Source organism: Ostrea edulis, chromosome 9 (genome assembly GCF_947568905.1).
Source record: "Ostrea edulis chromosome 9, xbOstEdul1.1, whole genome shotgun sequence".
Classification (NCBI taxonomy): Eukaryota; Metazoa; Mollusca; class Bivalvia; order Ostreida; family Ostreidae; genus Ostrea; species Ostrea edulis.
Window position 1 is genome coordinate 6,857,982 of NC_079172.1, and position 24,504 is coordinate 6,882,485.

General features: G+C 34.5%; 1 protein-coding gene across 1 annotated transcript; it reads right to left on the reverse strand.

The window, feature by feature from the left end:
* Positions 1-3,489: 3,489 nt before the first annotated feature.
* Positions 3,490-23,349, reverse strand: LOC125659209 (zinc metalloproteinase nas-38-like). Its single transcript, XM_056148379.1, has 16 exons — positions 23,200-23,349; positions 22,991-23,090; positions 15,147-15,255; positions 14,943-15,031; positions 14,564-14,681; positions 14,373-14,442; positions 13,656-13,859; positions 12,386-12,524; positions 10,718-10,837; positions 10,153-10,290; positions 9,654-9,803; positions 9,172-9,501; positions 8,812-8,961; positions 7,969-8,112; positions 6,914-7,069; positions 3,490-5,447 (listed from the first exon to the last, which is right to left on the reverse strand). Exons 1-16 carry the CDS (start codon positions 23,233-23,235, stop codon positions 5,311-5,313), a joined length of 2,190 nt encoding a protein of 729 aa, XP_056004354.1. The 5' UTR covers positions 23,236-23,349; the 3' UTR covers positions 3,490-5,310.
* Between the last annotated feature and the right edge of the window lie 1,155 nt (positions 23,350-24,504).

The window sequence follows — 24,504 nt, forward strand, 5'->3', positions numbered from 1 at the left end:
ACTTTTTGAATTTTATGGCTAATCATTTATGAATACATTTTAGGTTGTTATTTCAGATAACGAGAGGTTTAGAATCATCAAACCTTGTAAGTTGATGCGTCTAGAGGCCTCGAAACATATTTATAAAAAAAGTAGGTCACAGTAACCTACTTTTTGAATTTTGCAGACATTCAAATTTCACATTTTCAATTTTAGATGCATATTTTGGACACTATGAAAGCTAGGATCATCAAACTTTGCCAGTTGATGCATCTTGAGTCTTCATAGTTTGTTGACCAAAAAGTAGGTCACCATGACCTACTTTTGGAATTTGACAGCTATACTTTAATATTTCAGATACTATTTGACTTACAATTATCAAACTTTGTCAGTTGATGCATGTTGAATCTTCAGAGTGTTTTGAATAAAAAGTAGGTCACCGTGACCTATTTTTGGATTTTGACGGTTATATTTGAATAATTCAGATACTATTTGACTTACAATCATCAAACTTTGTCAGTTGATGGGTCTTGAGTCTTCAGAGTGTGTCGACCAAAAAGTAGGTCACTATGACCTACTTTTGGAATTTGATGTTTATATTTGAATATTTTGGATACTATTTGACTTCAATTATCAAACTTTGTTAGTTGATGCATCTTGAGTCTTTGGAGTGTGTCACTGTGGCCTTCTTTTGGAATTTGACGGCTATATTTGAATACTATTTGAGTTGTCAGTTGATGCATCTTGAGTCTTCAGTGTGTCAACCAAAAGTAGGTCACCATGACCTACTTTTGGACAGTTACATTTAAATTTCAGGTACTATTTTGAGTCTTCAGAGGTCTTCAAACTTTGTTAATTGATGAATCTTGGTTAGTGAGAATTTTTGCCTGTTCTACAATGTATCAGAAGAGTGATTCTAGGCCCATGGGCCTCTTGTTAATTACTATAATAGAAAATCATGGAAAAGTTTCATATTTTTAAAGTTAATGTCTTTCCTGTTGCTGCAAGTATGTCGATTCTGTTACTTGCTTTTCAAATTCGAGCAGTTAATGAACATTTAGACATGGTATTTCTTTTGTCTATCATAAAATATTGTGTTTGATTTTCTTCCCAGCAGTTAATAATATCAAACTCTTTGATGTATTTCAGTTGTATAAAAATGTCTAATTTGTTACTAATGTCTGTCTATACGAGTGCTCTCTAATTAGGTATTTAAAGGTACATATATAGACAATTTACATGTACGTTATCTTCACCTTGCATGTATTTCTAACCTCATTTCATGTAGTAAAGACACTAATAGGATACTGTACAAAATGTTTCATGAAGAGATAATATACTGTATCAACTATAACCAAACCTCAAAATTCATTTTGAATTTTATCAATGTAATACCATGACAACGGTGTAGAGAGCAAAACAAGACATCTCTTTATGTAAGGGAGATGTCTCTTTCTCCTTGAGAGACATCTCTTAAAGCTATAGATATTTTTAAAAGAGAAAGAGATAGCTCTCTAGCATAAAGAGATATCTTTTGTTTAAAGATATATCTCCCAAATGTAAAAAGATATCTCTCTAACTTTCAGAGATATTTCTACAACCAAAAGAGATATCTCTCTAGTGTAGAGATATCTCTTTTTAGCTCACCTGAACCGAAGGTTCAAGTGAGCTTTTCTGATCACATGTTGTCCGTCTGTCTGTAAACTTTTCACATTTTCGACTTCTTCTCTAGAACCACTGGGCCAATTTCAACCAAACTTGGTCAAAAGCATCCTTGGGTAAAGGGCTTTAAAGTTTGTTCAAATGAAGGGCCTTATCCCTTTCAAAAGGGAGATAATCGCAAAAATAGGGTGGGGTCATTTAAAAATCTTCTCAAGAACCACTGGGCCAGAAGAGCTGAAATTTACATGAAAGCTTCCTGACGTAATGCAGATTCAAGTTTGTTCAAATCATGGGCCCCGGGGGTAGGATGGGGCCACAAGGGGGGATCAAAGTTTTATATACAAATATAGGAAAAATCTTCTCGAGAAGCACTGAGCCAGAAAAGCTGATTTTTACATGAAAACTTTCTGACATAGTGCAGATTCAAGTTTGATCAAATCATGGCCCCCGGGGGGTAGGATGGGGCCACAAGGGGGGATCAAAGTTCTACATACAAATATATAGGGAAAAACTTTAAAAATCTTCTTCTCAAAAACCACTAAGCCAGAAAAGCTGAGATTTACATGAAAGCTTCCTGACATAATGCAGTCTCAAGTTTGTTCAAATCATGGGCCCCGGGAGTTGAATGGGGTCACAATAGGGGATCAAAGTTTTACATACAAATATATAGGAAAAATCTTTAAGAATCTTTTCAAGAAGCACTGAGCCAGAAAAGCTTATTTTTACATGAAAACTTTCTGACATAGTGCACATTCAAGTTTGTTCAAATCATGGCCCCCGGGGGTAGGTTGGGGCCACAAGGGGGATCAAAGTTTTACATACAAATATATAGTTAAAATCTTCTTCTCAATAACCACCGACTCAGAAAAGCTGATATTTACAAGAAAACTTTCTGACATAGTGCTGATTCAAGTTTGTTCAAATCATGGCCCCAGGGGGTAGGATGGGGCCACAAGTGGGGAGGGGGTCAAAGTTTTACATACAAATATAGGGAAAATCTTTAAAAATCTTCTTTTCAAGAACCATTGGGCCAAAGAAGTTGACATTTACATGAAAGCTTTCTGACGTAGTGTAGATCCAAGTTTGCAAATATCGTGGCCTCCAGGGTAGTTGGGGCCATAATAGGGATTAAAGTTTTACATGCAAATATATATGGAAAGTCTTCAGATATGGGTCAAGGTGACTCAGGTGAGCGATGTGGCCCATGGGCCTCTTGTATCTAAAGAGCTATCTTATTTTACGAATAGATAGTAAAAGGGCTTGCCATATGTAAATGCTGTTCAAAAACATTTGTTGGGGGGAAACTGAATCCAAATGAAAACATTGATACTGCACCATACAGAAAACGCTATTCCACATTTGATTTACACCCCAAAACGTGAGGTTTCTCATTCACATCAGTTAATATGTCAATGGAAATGCGGAGCACATTCTGTTGGATGTTGCGAGCATGTATGCAATGTCGTTTAGTACCTTAAGGTACTCCAGGCATCGGTGTTATTATGTGTCAGTTAAAACCCGCTTTATGTCTGATATACATGATGCTGCCTGTGAAACAAATTATGATGATGATTTGGATTAAATATCATTCTTTGAAGTATGATCTATATATTTGTTTTGAATTCTAAATATTTTGGACAGCGTTTTAGTACGGTACTGTATCTATTGTAACTACTGGTACCATCAATGTGGATTTTAAACTCTCGATTGGCGACCGGTGCCCAATCATGAATAGGCTTATTGTTCGCCAAGTTCACCCATCTTCTTTTGATACAAAGCGTCAAATCAGTCGCTAAAATTTTAGATACCGGTATTCAAAACTATTTCAAATAAAAAAAGACACATGGAAATTGTACTATCAAATACTTTATTTAAAAATGGAAACTGACACAATTTAAACAAAAAAATTTGAATACTCACTTTAAAAACACATTTAATAATATTTAATAATACTATCCTTTATGTAAGGGCACTTAAGGATTTTCCAAAAATGATTATGAATGTAATAAATATCAATTTTTCGGTGTCAATATTGGATGTGCCCAGTTAAAATTGCAACAGAAATTAAAATTTATCATTTTAAAACCAGCAAGTGCGTTTAAAAAGATCTTAAACTTACAGGTGCTACAACATGTATATCGAGGAAGTTCTGAATAAACATTTTCTAAAAATGTGAAGTCACCCAAGTCTGTCTCTGAAAAAGTGGCTAGACACAGGGAGTCCATGTTCAGCGTTATCAAACAAGACGGGATGAAGCTTAAAAACTTCTACATTAAACATTACTTATTCCCAAGTTAAATTATAGCATACGTACTTGAAACGTCTATTAGTTTGTGAAACACACAGTTAAACATACGGGATGCCCCTGGGCCCCCATCAGGACGAACTCGGGTGACCTAAAAGCGACCAACACACCGAATTTTTATTCCCACAAAAATTTGAATTGAAATTCTCAATCCGCCTATGTGCATTGAAGAAACTAAATTGATTTAAGAAATGTTAGTTGAATTACCATCATGATAGTATGCAAATGAATGTAATAATAGATTTTGTAGATCACATGATATATATATATATATATATATATATATATATATATATATATATATATAAGGTCTTTATTCAGAACTTTTATACATGTTATTGATAAGGAATTATTGTACCAAAACAATGAAATAATGATTCCTCTCATTTCCCCATGCACACTACCTAACACATCGGCCGCTCCTTGCCGATAACAAGAACATGTGGGGCAACAGTAGGGGGGCCTGTTTACAAAAATTCAAATTGGTTTAGAATCCTTGATATGTTTAATTTTATAATTTGAAAATAAAATCTAAATATTTATGATATGTTGCTGAATATTCATCACTAGAGCGTGGGACGAGGGGGAAATGTCCATTTTGACACTTTAGAAACCCCTAGTAACTAAATATGACAAAGAAATATAATTTTTTCAAAATAATCATACTCAGCTAAGTTAGTCAATATATCTACCAACAAAGAAAATAGGCAAACAATTAAAAATGAGATACATATATGAAAAAATCAAACGGACAGGAATAAAAACAATTTTTCAAAATGGGTCATATTCTTGGGTTTGTAAAAAAGTACATCATTATGTAAATAAGGTAACAATTGTGGTGCAATAGTGTAAAAATAACAAAAATTGTAATATCAAACAGAAACATTTTTAAAAAGAGAATACCAAAGTGTTACGTCATTGATAGCAGTACAAGTTTAATAATTCTGTTATCATGTATGCACTGTAGTTAAAACAGCATATCACTACCTTTTATATATAATATTGGTAACTAGTGTACAGGTATATAGAATATAAGTAGACTAGTCTAGATAAAATGTATGTATATTCCAATATGTTCGTTAAATTAACGATACCTACTGTTTTATATCAAAATTAGTAACTATATATAATTGTTACATGTCAAAATCAATTACATACACACATATGAAATAAGTAAAGTTCTACAGCGGTAAATACAAACATAAAAATCCATTAACTCCTGTTATATGCATGTATCTAAAATCGGCATGATTTTTCGTTATATTGATAATACACTGATTATAACTTAGTGCATGGTTTATATATTGAACAGGAAAATATAAGTAAGAGAAACAATGGCCGCTCCTCTCCGTGAAGGTCTGTCTCTATGAGATTGGTACGCAGACTTTGCACGCTAACTTGCAGTGATTGAGCATAAATGAAGGATTCGTCCTACAGTGTCCATGGCGAGACCACGCGCGACAATACTTTCTTGTGTCTTTACAATTTGGATCTTCGTTTCCTAAAGGAGAAAAAAAAACAACCAGGGATATGTTTGTGATTATTGTTAACAGATGAATCGCCTTGTTTCATACGAATGTATTTCTCATTTTTACATCAATCATGAAATCATGACAATCAGGTAAAAATATTTCCAACCTGCTTTCGCTAGACATTGTATCAACGGTTTCAGTACTAGTTAGTATATGATCCAATGATTCCGTAGAGATCCAACAACGAAGGAAAAATGTATTGTTATATTCACCCGTACGTGCATGTGCCTTCGAGGTGAATATAATATAACATCGTGCCAAAATAAATTAATTGATAAGATTGATTATTGATTCTTCGTTACTCACAAACTCGTGTTTTTACTCACTTTCTAGTATCTTGCACTATATAAAAATAGTGAAAAGTAGTAACATCGAATCCGATCTATAGATGACTGATCTGGTATGTTAAGTTCTATCTGATCTATAGATGACTGATCTGGTATCGTAAGTTAAGTTCTATCTATAGATGACTGATCTGGTATCGTATGTTAAGTTCTATCTGATCTATAGATGACTGATCTGATATCGTAAGTTAAGTTCTATCTGATCTATAGATGACTGATCTGGTATGTTAAGTTCTATCTGATCTATAGATGACTGATCTGATATCGTATGTTAAGTTCTATCTATAGATGACTGATCTGGTATCATATGTTAAGTTCTATCTATAGATGACTGATCTGATATCGTAAGTTAAGTTCTATCTGATCTATAGATGACTGATCTGGTATGTTAAGTTCTATCTGATCTATAGATGACTGATCTGGTATCGTATGTTAAGTTCTATCTATAGATGACTGATCTGATATCGTAAGTTAAGTTCTATCTATAGATGACTGATCTGATATCGTAAGTTAAGTTCTATCTATAGATGACTGATCTGATATCGTATGTTAAGTTCTATCTATAGATGACTGATCTGATATCGTATGTTAAGTTCTATCCGATCTATAGATGACTGATCTGATATCGTATGTTAAGTTCTATCCGATCTATAGATGACTGATCTGGTATCGTATGTTAAGTTCTACATGTTCAGTAGCCAAATTCGATGTTGTAGATTATTTAGTTCAATAATATACAAAATATTGCATTTCATCACTTTTGATTTATTAGGTCTTTCACTCTAGCTGTATACAAAGATGGCTGACCAGGTATGGCTTCGTAAACTGTAGTAGCCATTTCCAATGTTTTAAATGATTCAATAAAATAATATTCTAATGATTATTGACATTTTCTCGAACAATAGGTTGCTTTAGTTGCAGTACCCTCGAAGTACAATATTCAACGAGTACTCCCATCCTATAATATTCTGAAAATTTTCAAAACAGCGTATCTGCGATAGAAAAAAAAGGTTTTAAGCAAATGATTGATGTGTCTGGTTGGTTTTCTCAACTGATAATCTACCACACATTCATTTAAGATTCCTACTTACTGATGACGGGTTCATCTCTCTGCACGGGACACAGGCCACATGTGTCTTTACAGTGTATAGACATCCAGATTCTATACAGGGTGCAGTATTTCCATCTCTGTTCAAGCCTTTGACATTTTTCTGTCGGGTAGCTGTTTCTACAGGTACTATTTCCAGCTGAAATATGCATGTCAAATGTAAACTGAAATCAGATGGGAGATATAAGTCACAAAAACTAAATATGCATGTCTTATACATGTATTTACATTTTCATTTTTTTGCCTTAGATATCTTTACAAATTGCATTGATAGCCATTTTCTCGTTTACGCGATGCAGTTGTAAACAATGCACGTATGAATCTGATAAATATAATACGTTTATTTGCACAGCTGGGAATTTCAAGAAAAAAACTAAAAGTATAAGAATAAATTTCATTTTGAAAATACCTGAGGCCATAAACTGCTTCACACAGGCATACTTTTCATGAAGAAATTTATTTCTTAAAGAACAAAAAATGGACGTATGGGTTGATATATATTTTCTGGCTTAGTTTGGTCGTAATAAGTACAAATATAAAAAAAAAATTAAAAATAAGAGACTTGTAAATTTTCTATGATGTTTAAAAGTTGAAAAATATTACCCCTCCCTATATATATAACTTTATACAAATTTTCCGCAATTAGTTGTTATTCACCTAATCATATATGTCTCTCACCTAATTGGAAAATCATGGGAGTAAACTGTTTTCCAAACGGCCATTTATTTTACTTATTAAAATTATATATATATATATTATCTGTTTGTGTTTCTATGAACATGACATTGTATCATGTATGTATGTTCATCTATCCATACATGTACTATTACGTGTACGATCCAAAGTCGACATTCACCGAAGTACAGTTTAATATCAGAGGAGATAAAAATGGTTGCTGACCAGCAACAATCACATAATCCCAACAAACTGTATTTTGGACGAAACTTGAAAATCGAATGCTCGCTAAGTATTCATCTTGGTGTGTACTCCCATCGTATGTCAAACCATTGTGTATACACAGTGTCTGTCAGGACGTACCTTGTTTCTTTGTAGTTATTGTCTTCTGGATGAATTTTCCCGCTCCAGCATTATTAGTGGAGAAGAACCGGAAGGAATATTCTGTTCTTGGTTTTAGGTTTGTATATTCAACCTTTATGTCTTGTGGTTTACTGTTTACAATCTCTGAAACAATTATACCACATATGAGGTTTGTAATCCTACCCGCTGTAGTAAGATATATCATTTCATTTCCAGAACTCTCGTTGGGCGCGTGGTCCTTCGGATGAGACCACAAAAACTGAGGCCCCGTGTCACAACAGGTGTGGCACGATAATTAAAGATCCCTCCCTGCTCAAAGACCGTAAGTGCCGAGCATAGGCCTAAATTTTGCAGCCCTTTACCGGCAATGGTGACATCTCCATATGAGTGAAAAAGTCTCGAGAGGGAAGTTAAAAATATAGAATTAATCAATCAATAATTTCAAGAATAAGCTACTAAAGTTAAGAAAAGACTTTTGATCTTCTTACTTTCCGATCTAGCTTTCATGAGGTATCCCATAACGAGGCATTCAACAGAATTGTATATCTTAGAATCGTAAAACTTGCTACAATGTTTTCCTTGATTGCTGGTACTCCCATCGTATTTAAAATGCAAACTTCTGTCAGTCATAACACGACAAAAGTCTTGACAAATGCAGAAGTGCAACTTAAATTTGTCGGAAATCGTTTTTCCAGTTATGAATTGTGGTCAAAAACTATGTAGCGATATATTTATGAAATAATCATACTTAAAACTTTTCTCTGGATTTTATTCTAGATTTCAAGATGTATTTCGTAAAACTGAACAAAAAAGATTATAAAACTATTCTTTTCCAGATCGTACCTATTTCATAATCCCTCGATTTGAGTTCTCGCTGGAACGGTTTTACTGTAAGACGTCCTGGAGTTGATCTGTCTCGTGGAAATGTCACTTTGAATTCTACTGACGTTGATGTAACTAATCTTACGAAGACGGCAGGAGCAGAAGGCAAGACTGAAAGTACAAAAAAGTATAAAATTGAACACCTGGTACCGCATACATACAAGTATATCAATAAAAATGTAACTACGTCATAGTATAGGTATCAGATCAAATACGTCTTTACAATGTCATTTATATGTGTATGTACATTTAAAAATGCCGCTATAAACTTGCACTCTCAGAAGGTAGTGATGCTGACTTGAATGAAATGACAATAATGACCTGGTCTCTGGGTTGTCGTCCTTGATTCGGTTGTTGTTTCTGGACGGTAGGTAGAGATGGTGGTGGTTGTGGGCCAAGTGGTAGTAACCGTTGGTCGGGTGGTTTTTACAATTACTTTGGTGGTGGTAGTAGGTCTGGTGGTAGCAGATGTGGTGGTAGGTGGTATTACAGTGGTTTTTCTTATTGGCGGACGCGTGGTGGTTCTGTTGTCGGGACACATACGACACGACTTGCGACAATTCGTTTTCATCCACCGTGGGTTGACTGAACACTCACCTTTTATCGCCCAGTCATCGCATTTCTTATCAGAATGTTTGTTTGAGCATCCCGCTAAAAAGAAAATGTAACAAACGCGAAAATAAATCATGCATATGCAATTTTTTGTTGGGGGTACCATTCTTAAACTAATTTACACGTAAAATTCTGTTTTCATAGAGAAAAAGAATGCCAATTTGCAGTGGACTACGTTTAACAACACTCACATTCGGGTGGGTCAGAATCCTTGTCGCAAACGCCACACGTCCTTTTACAATTTTGATTCATCCACAGTTGATTAGATACACAATCTCCGAGTTCTTTCCAACCTTTACATTTGTCATCAGGAAAGGCATTGACACATTGATCTCCAATCACTAAACAAATAGGAAAATGGGAATATTTTCATTATAAACAGCGAAAACGTCTGGAATTAATGATATGAGAGCTGTTCTAGTATTCACAACGATTTATCTGGAAACTTCTAATTAATAGCTGCTCCTGACTTTCAGCTTCAGATGCAGCAATTTAAAGAAACAATTTAAGGGTTTCAAATGATGTTCAATCATAGATCATAATAATCCAATATCATATATTTTAATAAAACTGTTACAATGTAATTGAAAGCTGTATCGTATTGTTGAGAAACCTTAAGAGTGGATCGGGAAGGCATACGTAATGGGCAGATCATTTGACTAATGATAATCTACACGATTTTTTTTATACCTTTATCTGCACCAAGTGCATCACCGCAGATTCCACAAGCACGTGCGCAGTTTGGCTTCATGTATCTAGCATTTCTTTGACATTCTCCCTGTTTTGCCCAGACGTTGCATGACCAGTCCTTGTCTTTATTCCTGCAAACTACAGCAAGATGTGTTTGTAAAACATGACGTCCTTGATGGGGACCAACTAAACATCTTGTAAACATAAAATCAACTGATCAGATTTGGAATCACTTTCCTCAATACTAAAGTGTACCTATGTAAAGAGAAATTGAAAAACATAAATGTTATAGTTGAAATGATTAAAGATATAAACGAGTGAGTAAGTAAACGCCTTTATTCGCTAAACTGGGTATGAACAGTAATTAAATGATTTTCATGCACATAGCGATTAACACACACACATTATATATTATATTCAAGGGAGAGAAAGAGAGGTTGCGACCCTATTTTGTACATCTGTACACTTTAAATGTGTGATAGTTTTTGCATTTCAAACAGCGTGAGATTTTAAATCAATGATAACCACTGCATCAGCTCTAAGGATTTGATCTCGTACACCTTACATTGAAACTGTGGTACTTTTCCTTCTTCACAATCAGACGTTCCATCTGGGCACGAACACCGGCAGTTCTGGTCAACAAATCCGCCATTTCTACATCGAATACTCTTACTGCAATGTCTATCTGAAATTTACATGGTCATCTATTTACCGTATATGTATGAGCTCTGTGGAACATTGAATTTGGAACGTTGAATGAAACACATGAGGACTCCATTTGAAAATACAAGAGGAAAGGGCACGTCCTTTAGAGTAGTAGACCGGTTACTCATTTATACGATCCGTTCCCTCAATTCCTAAAGACAGTGAGTTTTTCCTGATTAAATCAAAGTCTGGTTGTCGTCTGTCATAAAGAGAAACAGGGGTGTATCAAGTATGTCCGCTAGCGACGAAACCCGGCATTGAACATATCAAAAATTGTACTTCTTACAAAATTAACTATAGAACACCTGGATTATTATCCTCGAGAGTTATGTTTAAGTGATATTCAAGTCTGATAAAACAAAAACAAACACACAAAAAAAACTCGTCGTCAAATACCTCAGATTAAAACAACCTCTGATGCCTACGATGGTTAACTGGGTTTTTTTTCCCTCTTTTTTTAATCAAGAACAACTATCTTGATATATCTATGTAACTACAGTTAAAAATTGAGAAGTAATATGACGTAATTCAACATGGATTCCACATGAATTTGCATCTTCAAGGTTATTTTTTAAAAGTGGTTTTTCAACGGTTCAACCGAATTTCAAAAGATTTTCAACATTTTGTGACTGGTGGATAGTTACTGAGATTGAAAATTGTAAAACAGGGTTAGCAATCCAACGGATCGGATTTCTAAACCAAAGGAACCACTTGCCAATCCGAGAATACGGATTGACAATTCGAGAAATCGGATTACCAGTCCGAGAATACATATTGACAATCCGAGAGAACGGAATATCAGCTCGAGGACAAGATTACCAATTCGAGGTCACGGATAATTAATCCAAAGCATGTCTTGTCAATCCGAGGAAACAAATCACTAAACGAGAGAATGGAATGTGCAAATCCAGAGAAGAAATTGCGATTTAATAAAAAAAAAAAACAACAACCCATAAATGTGTCCTTCCATTTGTAGAATGATAAAATATCTTTTAAACATTTTCTTGAATCAATTTATCACTGAATTGCTTTATAAAATTCCTTGACCAAAATACCATCATCAAACAAACAGGACCTTACTATAAAAATACCATCATTAAACAGGAACTTACTACAGAAAGACCATCATCAAACAGGAACTTACTACAGAAATACCATCATTAAACAGGAACTTACTACAGAAATACCATCATCAAACAGGAACATATTACAGAAATATCATCATCAAACAGGAACTTATTACAGAAATACCATCATCAAACAGGAACTTACTACAGAAATACCATCATTAAACAGGAGCTTACTACAGAAATACCATCATCAAACAGGAACTTATTACAGAAATACCATCATCAAACAGGAACATATTACAGAAATACCATCATCAAACAGGAACTTACTACAGAAATACCATCATCAAACAGGAACTTACTACAGAAATATCATCATCAAACAGGAACATATTACAGAAATACCATCATCAAACAGGAACTTACTACAGAAATACCATCATCAAACAGGAACTTACTACAGAAATACATGTTGTTGACTGTTGCAATATCAGTGAACGACAGCTCTTTAGAATACACTCGTCCAATTTCTGACTCCCGAGTTTTGTATCCTGGTTGTGTTTCTATAGTTTTGGAACGCCCATCAACTGAAAATGCCTACAAAAAAATTAGTCGAAACTGAAATGAAACCTAAGAATACAGTAACCTCATGTATTTATTCTTTCTTATAGACCTATATTACACTCTACTTTCAAATCCCTCGAAATCCCTAGACGACAGCTGTACTACATTTATTAAGTAGTTCTTTATTCAGACGCATATTGTTTACTACAGCATAGCATTCATTATTTCAATTTTCAATTTATTTATTGATTCACCAAGCATGTTGGCATACAATCACATTACACAATATGAGATGTATAATGACAATAAACTAAATACTAACAGTTCATTTACATATATGTAAATACAAGTATATATTTGACATGTACCTGTGATATTAGACTGTATGCATGCAATTTAGTATTGCATATTAACATAAATCAAATGTAGTTATAACACTTTACATTTGGTGCACAATTCAAAACACTCATGTAAAAATTCACAAAACCTTCTGGCATGAACTACATTGATAGGGTTGCATAGTACTTTACAATGGTTTTCCTTTGATACAATGTACATCATCATCTGAATTGTAGATGTTCAAAGGGTAATATTTCTTTCTTATATCTTTATACATGAAGCAGTCATATAAAGAAATAGATTTCATTTTTGAAATATACATGAGGGTATTTAAACTGCCACGCTTTACTCCTGCATACTTCATGAAGTGCGAGTCGTCACTTGTTCATATCCTCATGGACTGTATATCTTATTATTTACATTCTTTTTCTGTGGGATAATTCCCAGCCTATGTTCAACATTCATATGCACACCATTCACATTCACGAGGAAATGATTATTTCAATTGATGAAGAGATATATTGAAATTAAAAATAAGATGCAACAGACGTCTGAAGATATTAATGAAAGCGCTAACATTTTACTTTCGTGTTGCCTTTTATTTTTAATTTCGATATGTAAAGACCGAATACAGAAATTTTCCTGTCTGGAGAGAGAGAGAGAGAGAGAGAGAGAGAGAGTTCGTTCATCCACATGCTCAAGTGTTATCATTCTTTAAATAACAATGTGAATTTCTATTAATTTGATAAGGATTGACGAATCTCAACCCGAGTTCTTTCTGACCGAAAAATGTAACAAATATAATTTCTATAATTACTAGCTCACCGTAATGCCATAGTGCATGACAGAAGAGAATTCGTAAGAAATATTGAAGTTTTTGATTTGGCGGTCGGGATATTTCTGGAACCACTGCCGGAGACTCGGATGGACATTCCTATAGTTAATTCGAATAAATTGGTCTCTGATAGGTCGCTGGTGTTCATGGACCAAACCAACAGCGTGACCAATCTCGTGCAGGTACAGTCCTTTCTGTAATAGTAAAAGATGCAGTATAAAATGTAGAATATTAGCTTGAAGAATGGGTGTACAAGCATTGCACGTACTCTTGAATTCTGTAGGCCATTCCCGTTAAAATATATATCATAGCTAAAAGGAAATTCGCATTTTTACAACGTGGAGGGGAGATTTTCTTTACCGATTTGAAACAAACATATATCAGTATATCAAGGGGTCAGAACACAACACGCTTTACACGGTTCTTGCCATGTACAGCTGTATTAGACACACGGCTTCTCACAGAGCATCATAGATGAAGCTTATTCTAGCAGATATATCTTCAGTTCACTCTTTTGAGTCCGCCGATATTTTTTTTTTTTAGGACAAAGGCCATTGCAGGAGATGAGGTTCACATATTACCATTCTCTCTCCATTAACAGTGACAAGGAAGGCCCCTATTCTGTATTGTTTTCATTAGCATTATAAGGAAGAGAGGGCATGTGGTTTTCAGCCCACTAATATTGAACGTCATTGAACATAACTTACATATCGACACCCATTCCTGTCTAAATTTAAAGCCTGAGAACCGCCCACCATACCTAACTGAGAGTTGCACCTGAAAAAATAAAATATTGACTTTTGGATTTGCAACCGTGAAAAATGTACATGTATTTCAGTGATAATACATTTTTAAATCGCCGATAGTTTCTTATTTAGATATGGTAACTCATACTCACCCAAAATTGTCTTGAAAATAGACATAATTATAATCATTTCGTCTTTTTCTAAATCGTAGACACGTATATTTTTCCCATTCTCGCATTGCAACTCGGATTAAATATTTATCGTTATTACCTGTTAGAAAAAAAAAGAACAAACCAATATAATGAATTGTACGTGTAGATGAATAATATGTAGGAAATAAAGATCAAATCAAAACCAACATTAATAAACAAAGATTGATTTCATTTCTATATGTAAAATCATTTGATTTGTCTACAGAGAATGACTTGATTTGTCTACAAAGAATGGATTCATTTGTCTACAAAGAATGGATTCATTTGTCTACAAAGAATGGATTCATTTGTCTACTAATAGTTTTATCTGTCTACCTACTATATGCACCCCGTTTGAATTCGTAAGGTATTAGTCCTTTCGGCCAACGTAGAACAGCCGATCTCACAGCCTTTCTCTTTTCTCTTTCCCTATGTAGGAAAATTGTATTATTTGCTTTTAAAACTTTTCAGACTAATTGAATGCATTTACCCTCAAACTTTATAAATGGACTTAGTATGCAGAACGCCAGAATTTTTCACGTACCTTTTTTGTGAGTATAACAGCTTGTACTGTTCGTAAGTTACGTACATATCTAGTTCTGCTAGAACAATGGAGTCCGGGGTCACAAGCTTGTTACTAATGTTTACGTAACCTGCAAATAATTTATCATGACATGAAAGTCCAACGCTCTCCTCACCGTCATACTAGTGGTCTTTGTATATTGGGTATCGTTTCCAGTACTTTTACGAACAAATTTCAGGGTATTTTATAGGAAAATCACCGCTCCCTCTAAGTTCGAAGTTTCAATAGTTCAGTATTGAAAGATTAAAAAAACCCGGGAAAAACAAAGAATTTTTAGAATAGAGATTTTTGTTTTGAACATATTTTATTGATGCAATCAAAAGGATTGGGAACAAGTTCTAACAACTTACAAGTCCCTCTCCTAAAATATTACAATTAATGTCATGCAAGGTAATAATTAACAGGTAAAATGTACAATGATTAAACGAATCTACAAGTTTCTTCTATAAAATGAACAAATGAAAAGAATATTTATATTAGTTTGCAGAGGCAAATTGACATCACCGCATAATAACAATTTTGTATCAATATTAACCAAGTCAAGCATGAAAAGGCGATTAAAAAGACTATTTCTAGCTCTGGAGTAATTTTCACAAGCAAAGAAGAGATGATATACATCTCCATTAATATTTCCACATGTACAAAACAGAGAATTTGTAATATTCCGTTGAGATAAATATATATTATTATTACAGTAACTTGATCCGAAGAGTCGGATCACGTCGAGTTGACAGGCGCGGATCATCATATCACACGAGACGCAAAGCGTCGAGTTTGATCTGATGATCCGCGCCTGTCAACGACTTCGGATCAAGCTACTGTAGTACTGATAAATTTATTATATACCCTCCTATGCATTTTAAATACACACTGATAAGATACTAAATGTAATTCAAATTATCAAAAATACAGACATACAGTGAAATTATATTTTGTGTACGCAGTTTTGTTTGTGACGCGGTCAATATTTTCCACAAATAACGTTGCGTTGATGCATTGTGACGTCATCAGTTTTAGAGGATACTGATACAGAATCAGAAAACCACAAAAAAATCACACGCTGTGAAATCCACAATATCAAAGAACGATACATTGATGGGTATATAATAAAGAACGATACCATATCTCAAATATTCTACAGATTTTAATCAGGGTTTTTTTTTTAGATAGTCCAAACCCTTTGTAATAATAATAATAATAAATTCTTTTATTTAGACAGGATAGCACAATTAGTACAAATGACTAGTTTACATTGTGGTCCTGTATAAAACATATTCACATACAGATAAATGAGAGAATAGAAAAATAGATAACATAATATAAAATATATACATAAAATACACACACGATATGACTGGGGGGAAAATAAACATACATACACACACACACACACACACACACATATATATATATATATATATATATATATATATATATATATACACACACACACATCATATCTATATATCACTTATTTGGGAAATAATGCTGCAAATATGCTGATTTAAAAGATGTAATAGAACCACAGCTTCTGACAGACTTGGGCAACTGATTCCATAAAATTGTGGAGGATACCTTAAAAGACCGTTTATAATATTCAGTTCGAACTTTTGGTAAATATAAAATGCCACTATCGCTACTTCTTGTTGTTCTGGAACTAACTTGGCTGACAAAATCAAAAACATTCATATATTCTGGTGTCATGTTATTAAGAACCTTAAGAGTAACGTCATGGATTGGTGAAGGCGTGTACTATAAACCGTTTGTGACGTCATGGACTGGAGAAGGCGTTAATATAAACCGTTTGTGACGTCATGGACTGGAGAAGGCGTTACTATAAACCGTTTGTAATGTCGTGGACTGGAGAAGGCGTTACTATAAACGGTTTGTGACGTCATGGACTGGAGAAGGCGTTACTATAAACCGTTTGTAACGTCATGGACGGGTGAAGGCGTGTACTATAAACTCGGACATTTTTACACGCTTCTCTCCTTTTCAATCTGTGTGTGCGCGTGCGTGCATGTGTTGCATAGTAATGTTTGCAATATTTTCTATATGTAATGTACCAGATAGTTTCGCCACTAGTTGACTATCATATCACATAGATTGACTGCTGCAAAGTTATGGAACGCCGTTTCTGCCTTATAGTGTAATTCAGCCTTACGTTATGTCGATACATCATTATGTTATGTGGTTACATCATTACGTTATATGGTTACATCATTACGTTATGTCGATACATCATTACGTTATGACGATACTTCTTTATGCTATGTGGTTACATCATTACGTTATGTCAATATTTCTTTATGTTATGTGGTTATATCATTATGTCATGTGGTTGCATATGTACATCATTACGTTATGTGGTTACATCATTACGTTATGTCGATACCTCTTTATGTTATGTGGTCACATCATTATGTTATGTGCAAACATCATTATGTTATGATAAACTTTCATGTGATCGACACTGATACAGATGCAAAATAGCGCGCTAAAATTCACAAATTCAAACAGAGTGTTTCCTGGATTACTTTTAAAATGAAATTGGGTTAGGGATGGTGACTGATTTGTGCCATTTTAGAATTTGTCGTCTTTTCGTTCTTTCGAGGTGAAAAGACGACAAAACAATAATTAGCGACTTTTCGCCTCTAAAAAAAGCCCGAAAGACAACAAAATACATGTACAGGTTTTCCCGTTATTTTTTCTGTCTGACTTTATAGGAATTCAATATGAAATTTGCTGATCGTTGTGGATAATCATTAATTACATATACAAAGAAGGAAACTTTTAGAATTAAATTATGGTGCTCAGATAATTGTATTCTACTGAAGAAATCTCTTTGTGTGAATGTTATACCAGGCACGTTAAAACAGGGGGTTGGGGTGGGCAGGGTGCCTGGTGTATCCCCTCTTTACAATTTACTTTTTCGTTATTTTAACACACAGATCCCGTATTTTCTACATGCAAAGTCCGATTGATTTGTTGCCTCCTCCCCATTTTTAAAAATAGTAATGAAAGGTAGTTGATGTTTGAAGCACTGAATTGATTGATGAATTACATATATTTTTTAACGTCCCTCTCGAGAATATTTCACTGAATATGGAGACGTCACCATTGTTGGTGAAGGGCTGCAAAATTTAGGTCTATGTTCGGCGCTTACGGCCTATGAGCAGGGGAGATCTTTTTCGTGCCACACCTGCTGTGACACGGGACCTCGGATTGCCCTATTATGACAAGCAAGGAGTACTGAGTACCTATTCTAACCCGGATCCCCACGGGAAGTGCTGAATTGAAGAATACGTGTAGTGAACTAATCTTTGCCCCCCCCCCCCCCCCACCCCCTCCTACGATTTATAAGATAATGAGATTTGGACAGAAGTACTTTATTGCTTGTCAACAATTCTATTGCAAGTGTGAAGTGAACCCCGGATGACCCTTCCCCTACTTTAAAAAACAATGTTACGTACTTGTATATCACAATATCAAGAAGGAATTGTTAAACTTAGAGTTTCGTGCAAGTTGAGAGACTTTTAGTACTTTACAATTGAATATTTTTATGTCCAAACCCAAACTATTATTTTTCTTTTTAAAAATTCTAATTGAATTCAAATATGAACACCGATATCACTCTTGTAAGTTTCCACTATATTGTAAATACAATTTGTTTAAATAGTTGAAATTCATGAATGCTTGTAAGCTAACACTTAGTGATCAATGTTCTTTCCTCCTGTCGAATAACATTGTACATCGAAATAGGACATCTCGCGTGCGTGCTCTCTCTCTCTCTCTCTCTCTCTCTCTCTCTCTCTCAGGTCAAGCATTGAATAAGGGAAAAATATTCGACTTAGATATTTCCCTATTCAACTGGAGACACCCTTATTGGCACGGGTTCAATCACAGGCACCTGAAGTATGGACACTACTACTCACCCCCCCACCCCCCACCCACCCCCACACTTCTGATTTTTCTTTGCAGCAATCTGTGGACTCCCTGTCTATCCCATTTGTGATCTTTTAACACTTTTTGCAAGTTTCTACCGTTATTTTATCATACCGGTAGAACGCCAATCCCTAAAGCTTACAAAAAGTGTGAAACGATTACATAAATCGAAATTGGGATGGGATAGACAGGGAATCCACACATTTCGGAGAAATTATCACCGCAAAAAAATCAGAAAGGAGGGGGGGGGGGCGTAAATAGTGTCCATACTTCAGATCCCTGTGGGTTCAGCGTGTCGCAATCTGTATAATGGAATCACAACTGTCGAAATAAAAACGGAGTTTATGATTTTGTTTCGTAGATTTATCAGCAGAACGAGCATCTAACATTTTAAAAGTACACATTCATGTAAATAGCTGTCCGCATTTAATGCGTTTTCTAGGTAAGCATGCTATGTGCATTACTTATGTGTATGTACTGTATTTTGCAAGAATTGAATGTGTTGTATGTATACGATGCTCTTTATGTATTTCATTCTATCGGTATGCAATTGGCAAATAATTTCTTTGCGTTTATTTCATGTTATCTACATGATACAGTCGCTTTCATTTTGTCGTCTTTTCGCCTCGAAATAACGAAAAGACGACAAATTTTAAAAAGGGCACAGGCCTGACAATGTAATAATTCTGAAAACACAACGTTCGAATTTAAGCGCGCCATTTTGCATCTGTATCAATCTGGATCACTTGAAAGTTTATCATAACATAATGATGTTTGCACATAACATAATGATGTTACCACATAACATAAAGAAGCATCAACATAACGTAATGATGTAACCACATAACGTAAAGAAGTATCGACATAACGTAATGATGTAACCACATAACATAAAGAGGTATCGACATAACGTAATGATGTAACCACATAGCATAAAGAAGTATCGATATAACGTAATGATGTAACCACATAACGTAGTAATGTAACCACATAACGTAATGATGTAACCACATAACATAATGATGTAATCACATAACATAAAGAGGTATCGACATAACGTAATGATGTTACCACATAACATAATAATGAAACCACATAACACAAAGAGGTATCGACATAACGTAATGATGTAACCACATAACGTAATGATGTAACCACATAACATAATGATGCAACCACAAAACATAAAGAGGTATCGACATAACGTAATGATGTAACCACATAACATAAAGAGGTATCGACATAACGTAATGATGTAACCACATAACATAAAGAGGTATCGACATAACGTAATGATGTAACCACATAACGTAATGATGTATCCACATAACGTAAAGCTGTATCGACATAACGTAAGGCTGATTTACACTATAAGGCAGAAACGGCGTTCCATACAAAGTCATTACATCTATTTATCTCTGCGCCTTAGGAACTATAAAACATTTTGCTATGGCGTACTTTTACAAAAAATAAACAACAAAAATGAATTGCGAACGCAACTGTGTTTCATTTTCTGTGATTTTGAAAGAATGATTCCATGCGCGAAATTGTAAAGCATCACATCGCAAACAATGTCAAAGACAGCAAGCAACGATAATGAACTCACGTAGTCTTTTTTGTTTTCATTATTGGGGAAGCAAGAATTGAGTTGCTCTGAATCGTTTTTAGAAGTTCAGTAGGTGTTTAATTTATTATCTATCAGCCTCCACACCTCCACTGATGTGTACGAAACTATTCTGGGAATTCAACCTTGTTTGAGGCCGTTTATCGTTTTTTTGTCCGTGAATACAACATTCGATCAAGACATCCTTTAGATTAGTCTTCGAACGCCGAAATCTGATATTTCGCGTCAAATTTATCAACTTTGGGGGGGGGGGATTATCCCTTTAAAAATTATATAATATGTAAATAAAAATAATTCTGATAATATCACAAAGTATTTACAAAGAAAATGGCTATACCTTTATATCCAATAACCACGACGATTCTGGTTTCATAGATTAGGAATATGGATTTGGCACATTTTTTACTATATACCATTACATCGGTGCGTAATGAAATATTCATCTACCATCCCATATTCATACAGGGACTATGCATAAAATTATTTTTATAAATGCTCCAGAAAAAAAGTTTCTTGAACGTGTTCGTTTGACTTTCGCTGGCATTTAGACCCCGGTTGTGAGAGCTATAAGAAGTTTTCTGTTCTCTTTCACATACGTTTGCGTCTGAAGAAAATTATTAACTATGCCGGTGTTCCGTCTACTTCAGCCTCAAAGGTTAATAGGAGCGTTGACAGCAGACCTTTGATCATTCCCCTGACGGTAATGGTTTTATCAAATTCGTTACGCTCTCCTTACAAATCATCTTTTTAAAAAAATGGTTTCCCCAACTGAATTTGACACCATTCACTCATCAGATGCCGCTGACCCTGAAGATGTTACGTTCCCAAATTATGTAACAGACATTGGTATATTGCGAAAAAGTTGAAGTAGAAAGAAAAATGATAGCCTGAGTGCGTAGTTATAACTTTTTATATGACTTAGCTTCAGGTACATGTAAAGGACAGTGTGTTTTATGGCATTGATTTCACACACGAACCATCACTAACCATTTTGAAACAACTTGCACGTTTCTGTTAATTAATCTATTAACACCTTTATGATTCAGTCTCTGATTATCATAAATCAATACGAGAGTCTTTTTTTCTTTAAAAGCCATCGACTAGCTTTTGTCAAATTTTCAATTAAATGCAAGCAAGGCTTCTTTTTGCATGTTTAACTTATTGGACATTAAATTACAACAACAGTATCACCACGCACCAGGACTTTTGGAAAAAAATCTCGAAAAAAAATTATCCCTAGAAAAATTTGCTGAAAATTTATTATTTAAGATTATAACTATTTCCATTTAATCATATCCAGAGGTCCGTGTTTGCCCAACTCTATTTTGCATTGCTTACAGGAGTTATGATATTGATCACTGTTCGTTACATGTTATCTTCACCTTTCATATACTGTTTATAATCTAAATTTGTACTTTTTTCACTTTAGGTCAAAACCATGAACTTAAAACTGCATGTCACTATTTGTAATACTATACAAGTACTTAAAACTGCATGTCACTATTTGTAATACTATACAAGTACTTATAACTTCATGTCACTATTTGTAATACTATACAGGTACTTAAAACTGCATGTCACTATTTGTAATACTATACAGGTACTTAAAACTGCATGTCACTATTTGTAATGCTATACAGGTACTTAAAACTGCATGTCACTATTTGTAGTACTATACAGGTACTTAAAACTGCATGTCACTATTTGTAGTACTATACAGGTACTTAAAACTGCATGTCACAATTTGTAATACTATACAGGTACTTAAAACTGCATGTCACTATTTGTAATACTATACAGGTACTTAAAACTGCATGTCACTATTTGTAGTACTATACAGGTACTTAAAACTGCATGTCACTATTTGTAATACTATACAGGTACTTAAAACTGCATGTCACTATTTGTAGTACTGTATAAATACTTAATGGATACAGCAGATACAATAACCGTGCATAAATTTAAACTAGAAATATCAATTAATTATTTACATAATCAATTAAATATATTTACAGTATTTAATTCATAGGCTCTGGGGCAAGCTTAGAACTACGCCTGCATTGAAAATCAAAAGTTTGATATGGAATGGTTTATTCTTAAAAGCAATAAATCTATATTAAGTCAGACTTTTTCCACATTGAGAATTAATTTTAAAGCCATAGCTCTAATACAATAGTTGTATTTGCGATTAAAATGATTTATACATTTATAACAACAGACTGAGTGTGGTTCCTACCTTCTATTCCCCCCATTGAACCAGCGATGAGTTGGTCAATAGTGGCACCAACGGGGGGCAAGCGTCTATCTCTCTGAGGTGCCACATCACGGAGGAAACTCTAAAAAAAAAAAAGAAAAAAGAATGACACCGAAAAGAACAACGATAGAGAAGGAATGGACACTATTTGTAACCAACAGCACAAAGATTTTTTTTTCCAGAAACAATACCAAAATCACAAACACGGGGACGAGTGGAGTCTTCATCGTGTAAATGACTCGGTGAGGGAGAGCGCTGTGTTTTATAATGTGTGAGTAAGAGGTCTGCCTGCTTCAAGGTCGGTGGTGCGGAACGAACAGTGTATTTCTGATCAAATCCCCATTAACAGACCTTCCCGACCCGCATGTGCGCAAAGATCCATGTTTTTACTTAATTATGATAAAAGTGCAGAATTTGTTTAATCCTAGGTTAAATTGATACATAACATGCTACAGCCCCAAAATTTGTCACCGGAACGTTAAATTTGTTTACGGAATTTTGTTTATTTTTTCGGAACTTGAAGGTGTGCTGTGAATCTTCTAACATCTAAGTAAACCATGCCACAGCCCCTATCTTATCATCAAGGAATACACTAACGGCCCGTTTCAGTTGATGTCAGAGTAAAGAAACTGACAAAGCCGACCATAGGGGCATCTTTATGACTCAGAGTGTTGAATCATTTTAAAATGCGTCTGTCTTAATTTCCTCTAACTTTAATTTCAAAATATTTGATAAAGAGATATACTGTATACTGACTATACAAAGCAGGAGAGAGAAAGAAGAAAAAACAATAACATATGTTCTTTTCTTACACAAAAATTTGAAGCAGAAATGCAAAATTATATAACAGTTCGATGAACCTTTCTAAAAAATTATATTTGTTAGATTTTAATGTTTTACATTACAAAAAAGTACCGCATGATGTTTTTGAAGACTTTCACAATAAATAAATGGAAAGAGTAGGAATCTGTAAGTCCAATATAGCAGCAAACATTGGTGTCCTTAAAGCCTGGTAAACCCGCAGCAATACAATACTACAACAGTCCGGAAGTGAAAGCACAACACTCTCGTAGATTCTACGTACACGAGGCGTGTTTTCTGCGTTCAGGGACTCCAGTACAGGGTACAACTTCAAAGTAAATACATGTAATTGTCAGAGGAAGCTTAAGTCTGAGATGAAATTTAGAAAGGTCTACATTTGGTACACTATTATATGCCTTTATAAACACCAGTTTAAAATCAATCAAATGTCTAATAAACTTAATTACTATAATATATACGAATATGTGCTTGTTGAAGTTAGACGTGGCGATAACATTATGCGAAATTGCTTCTATGACGTCACAAAAGGGAGCATTTTTTGAAAATACGTATTCAAAATAAAGTCATCCACGTTTTGATTTTAAACTGATAGAACGCAGGTGTGATCAGACCCTTTAACCTATATGAATTTCATTTGTATGATCATTTCACACATTGTGCCAATAAAGTGTCTG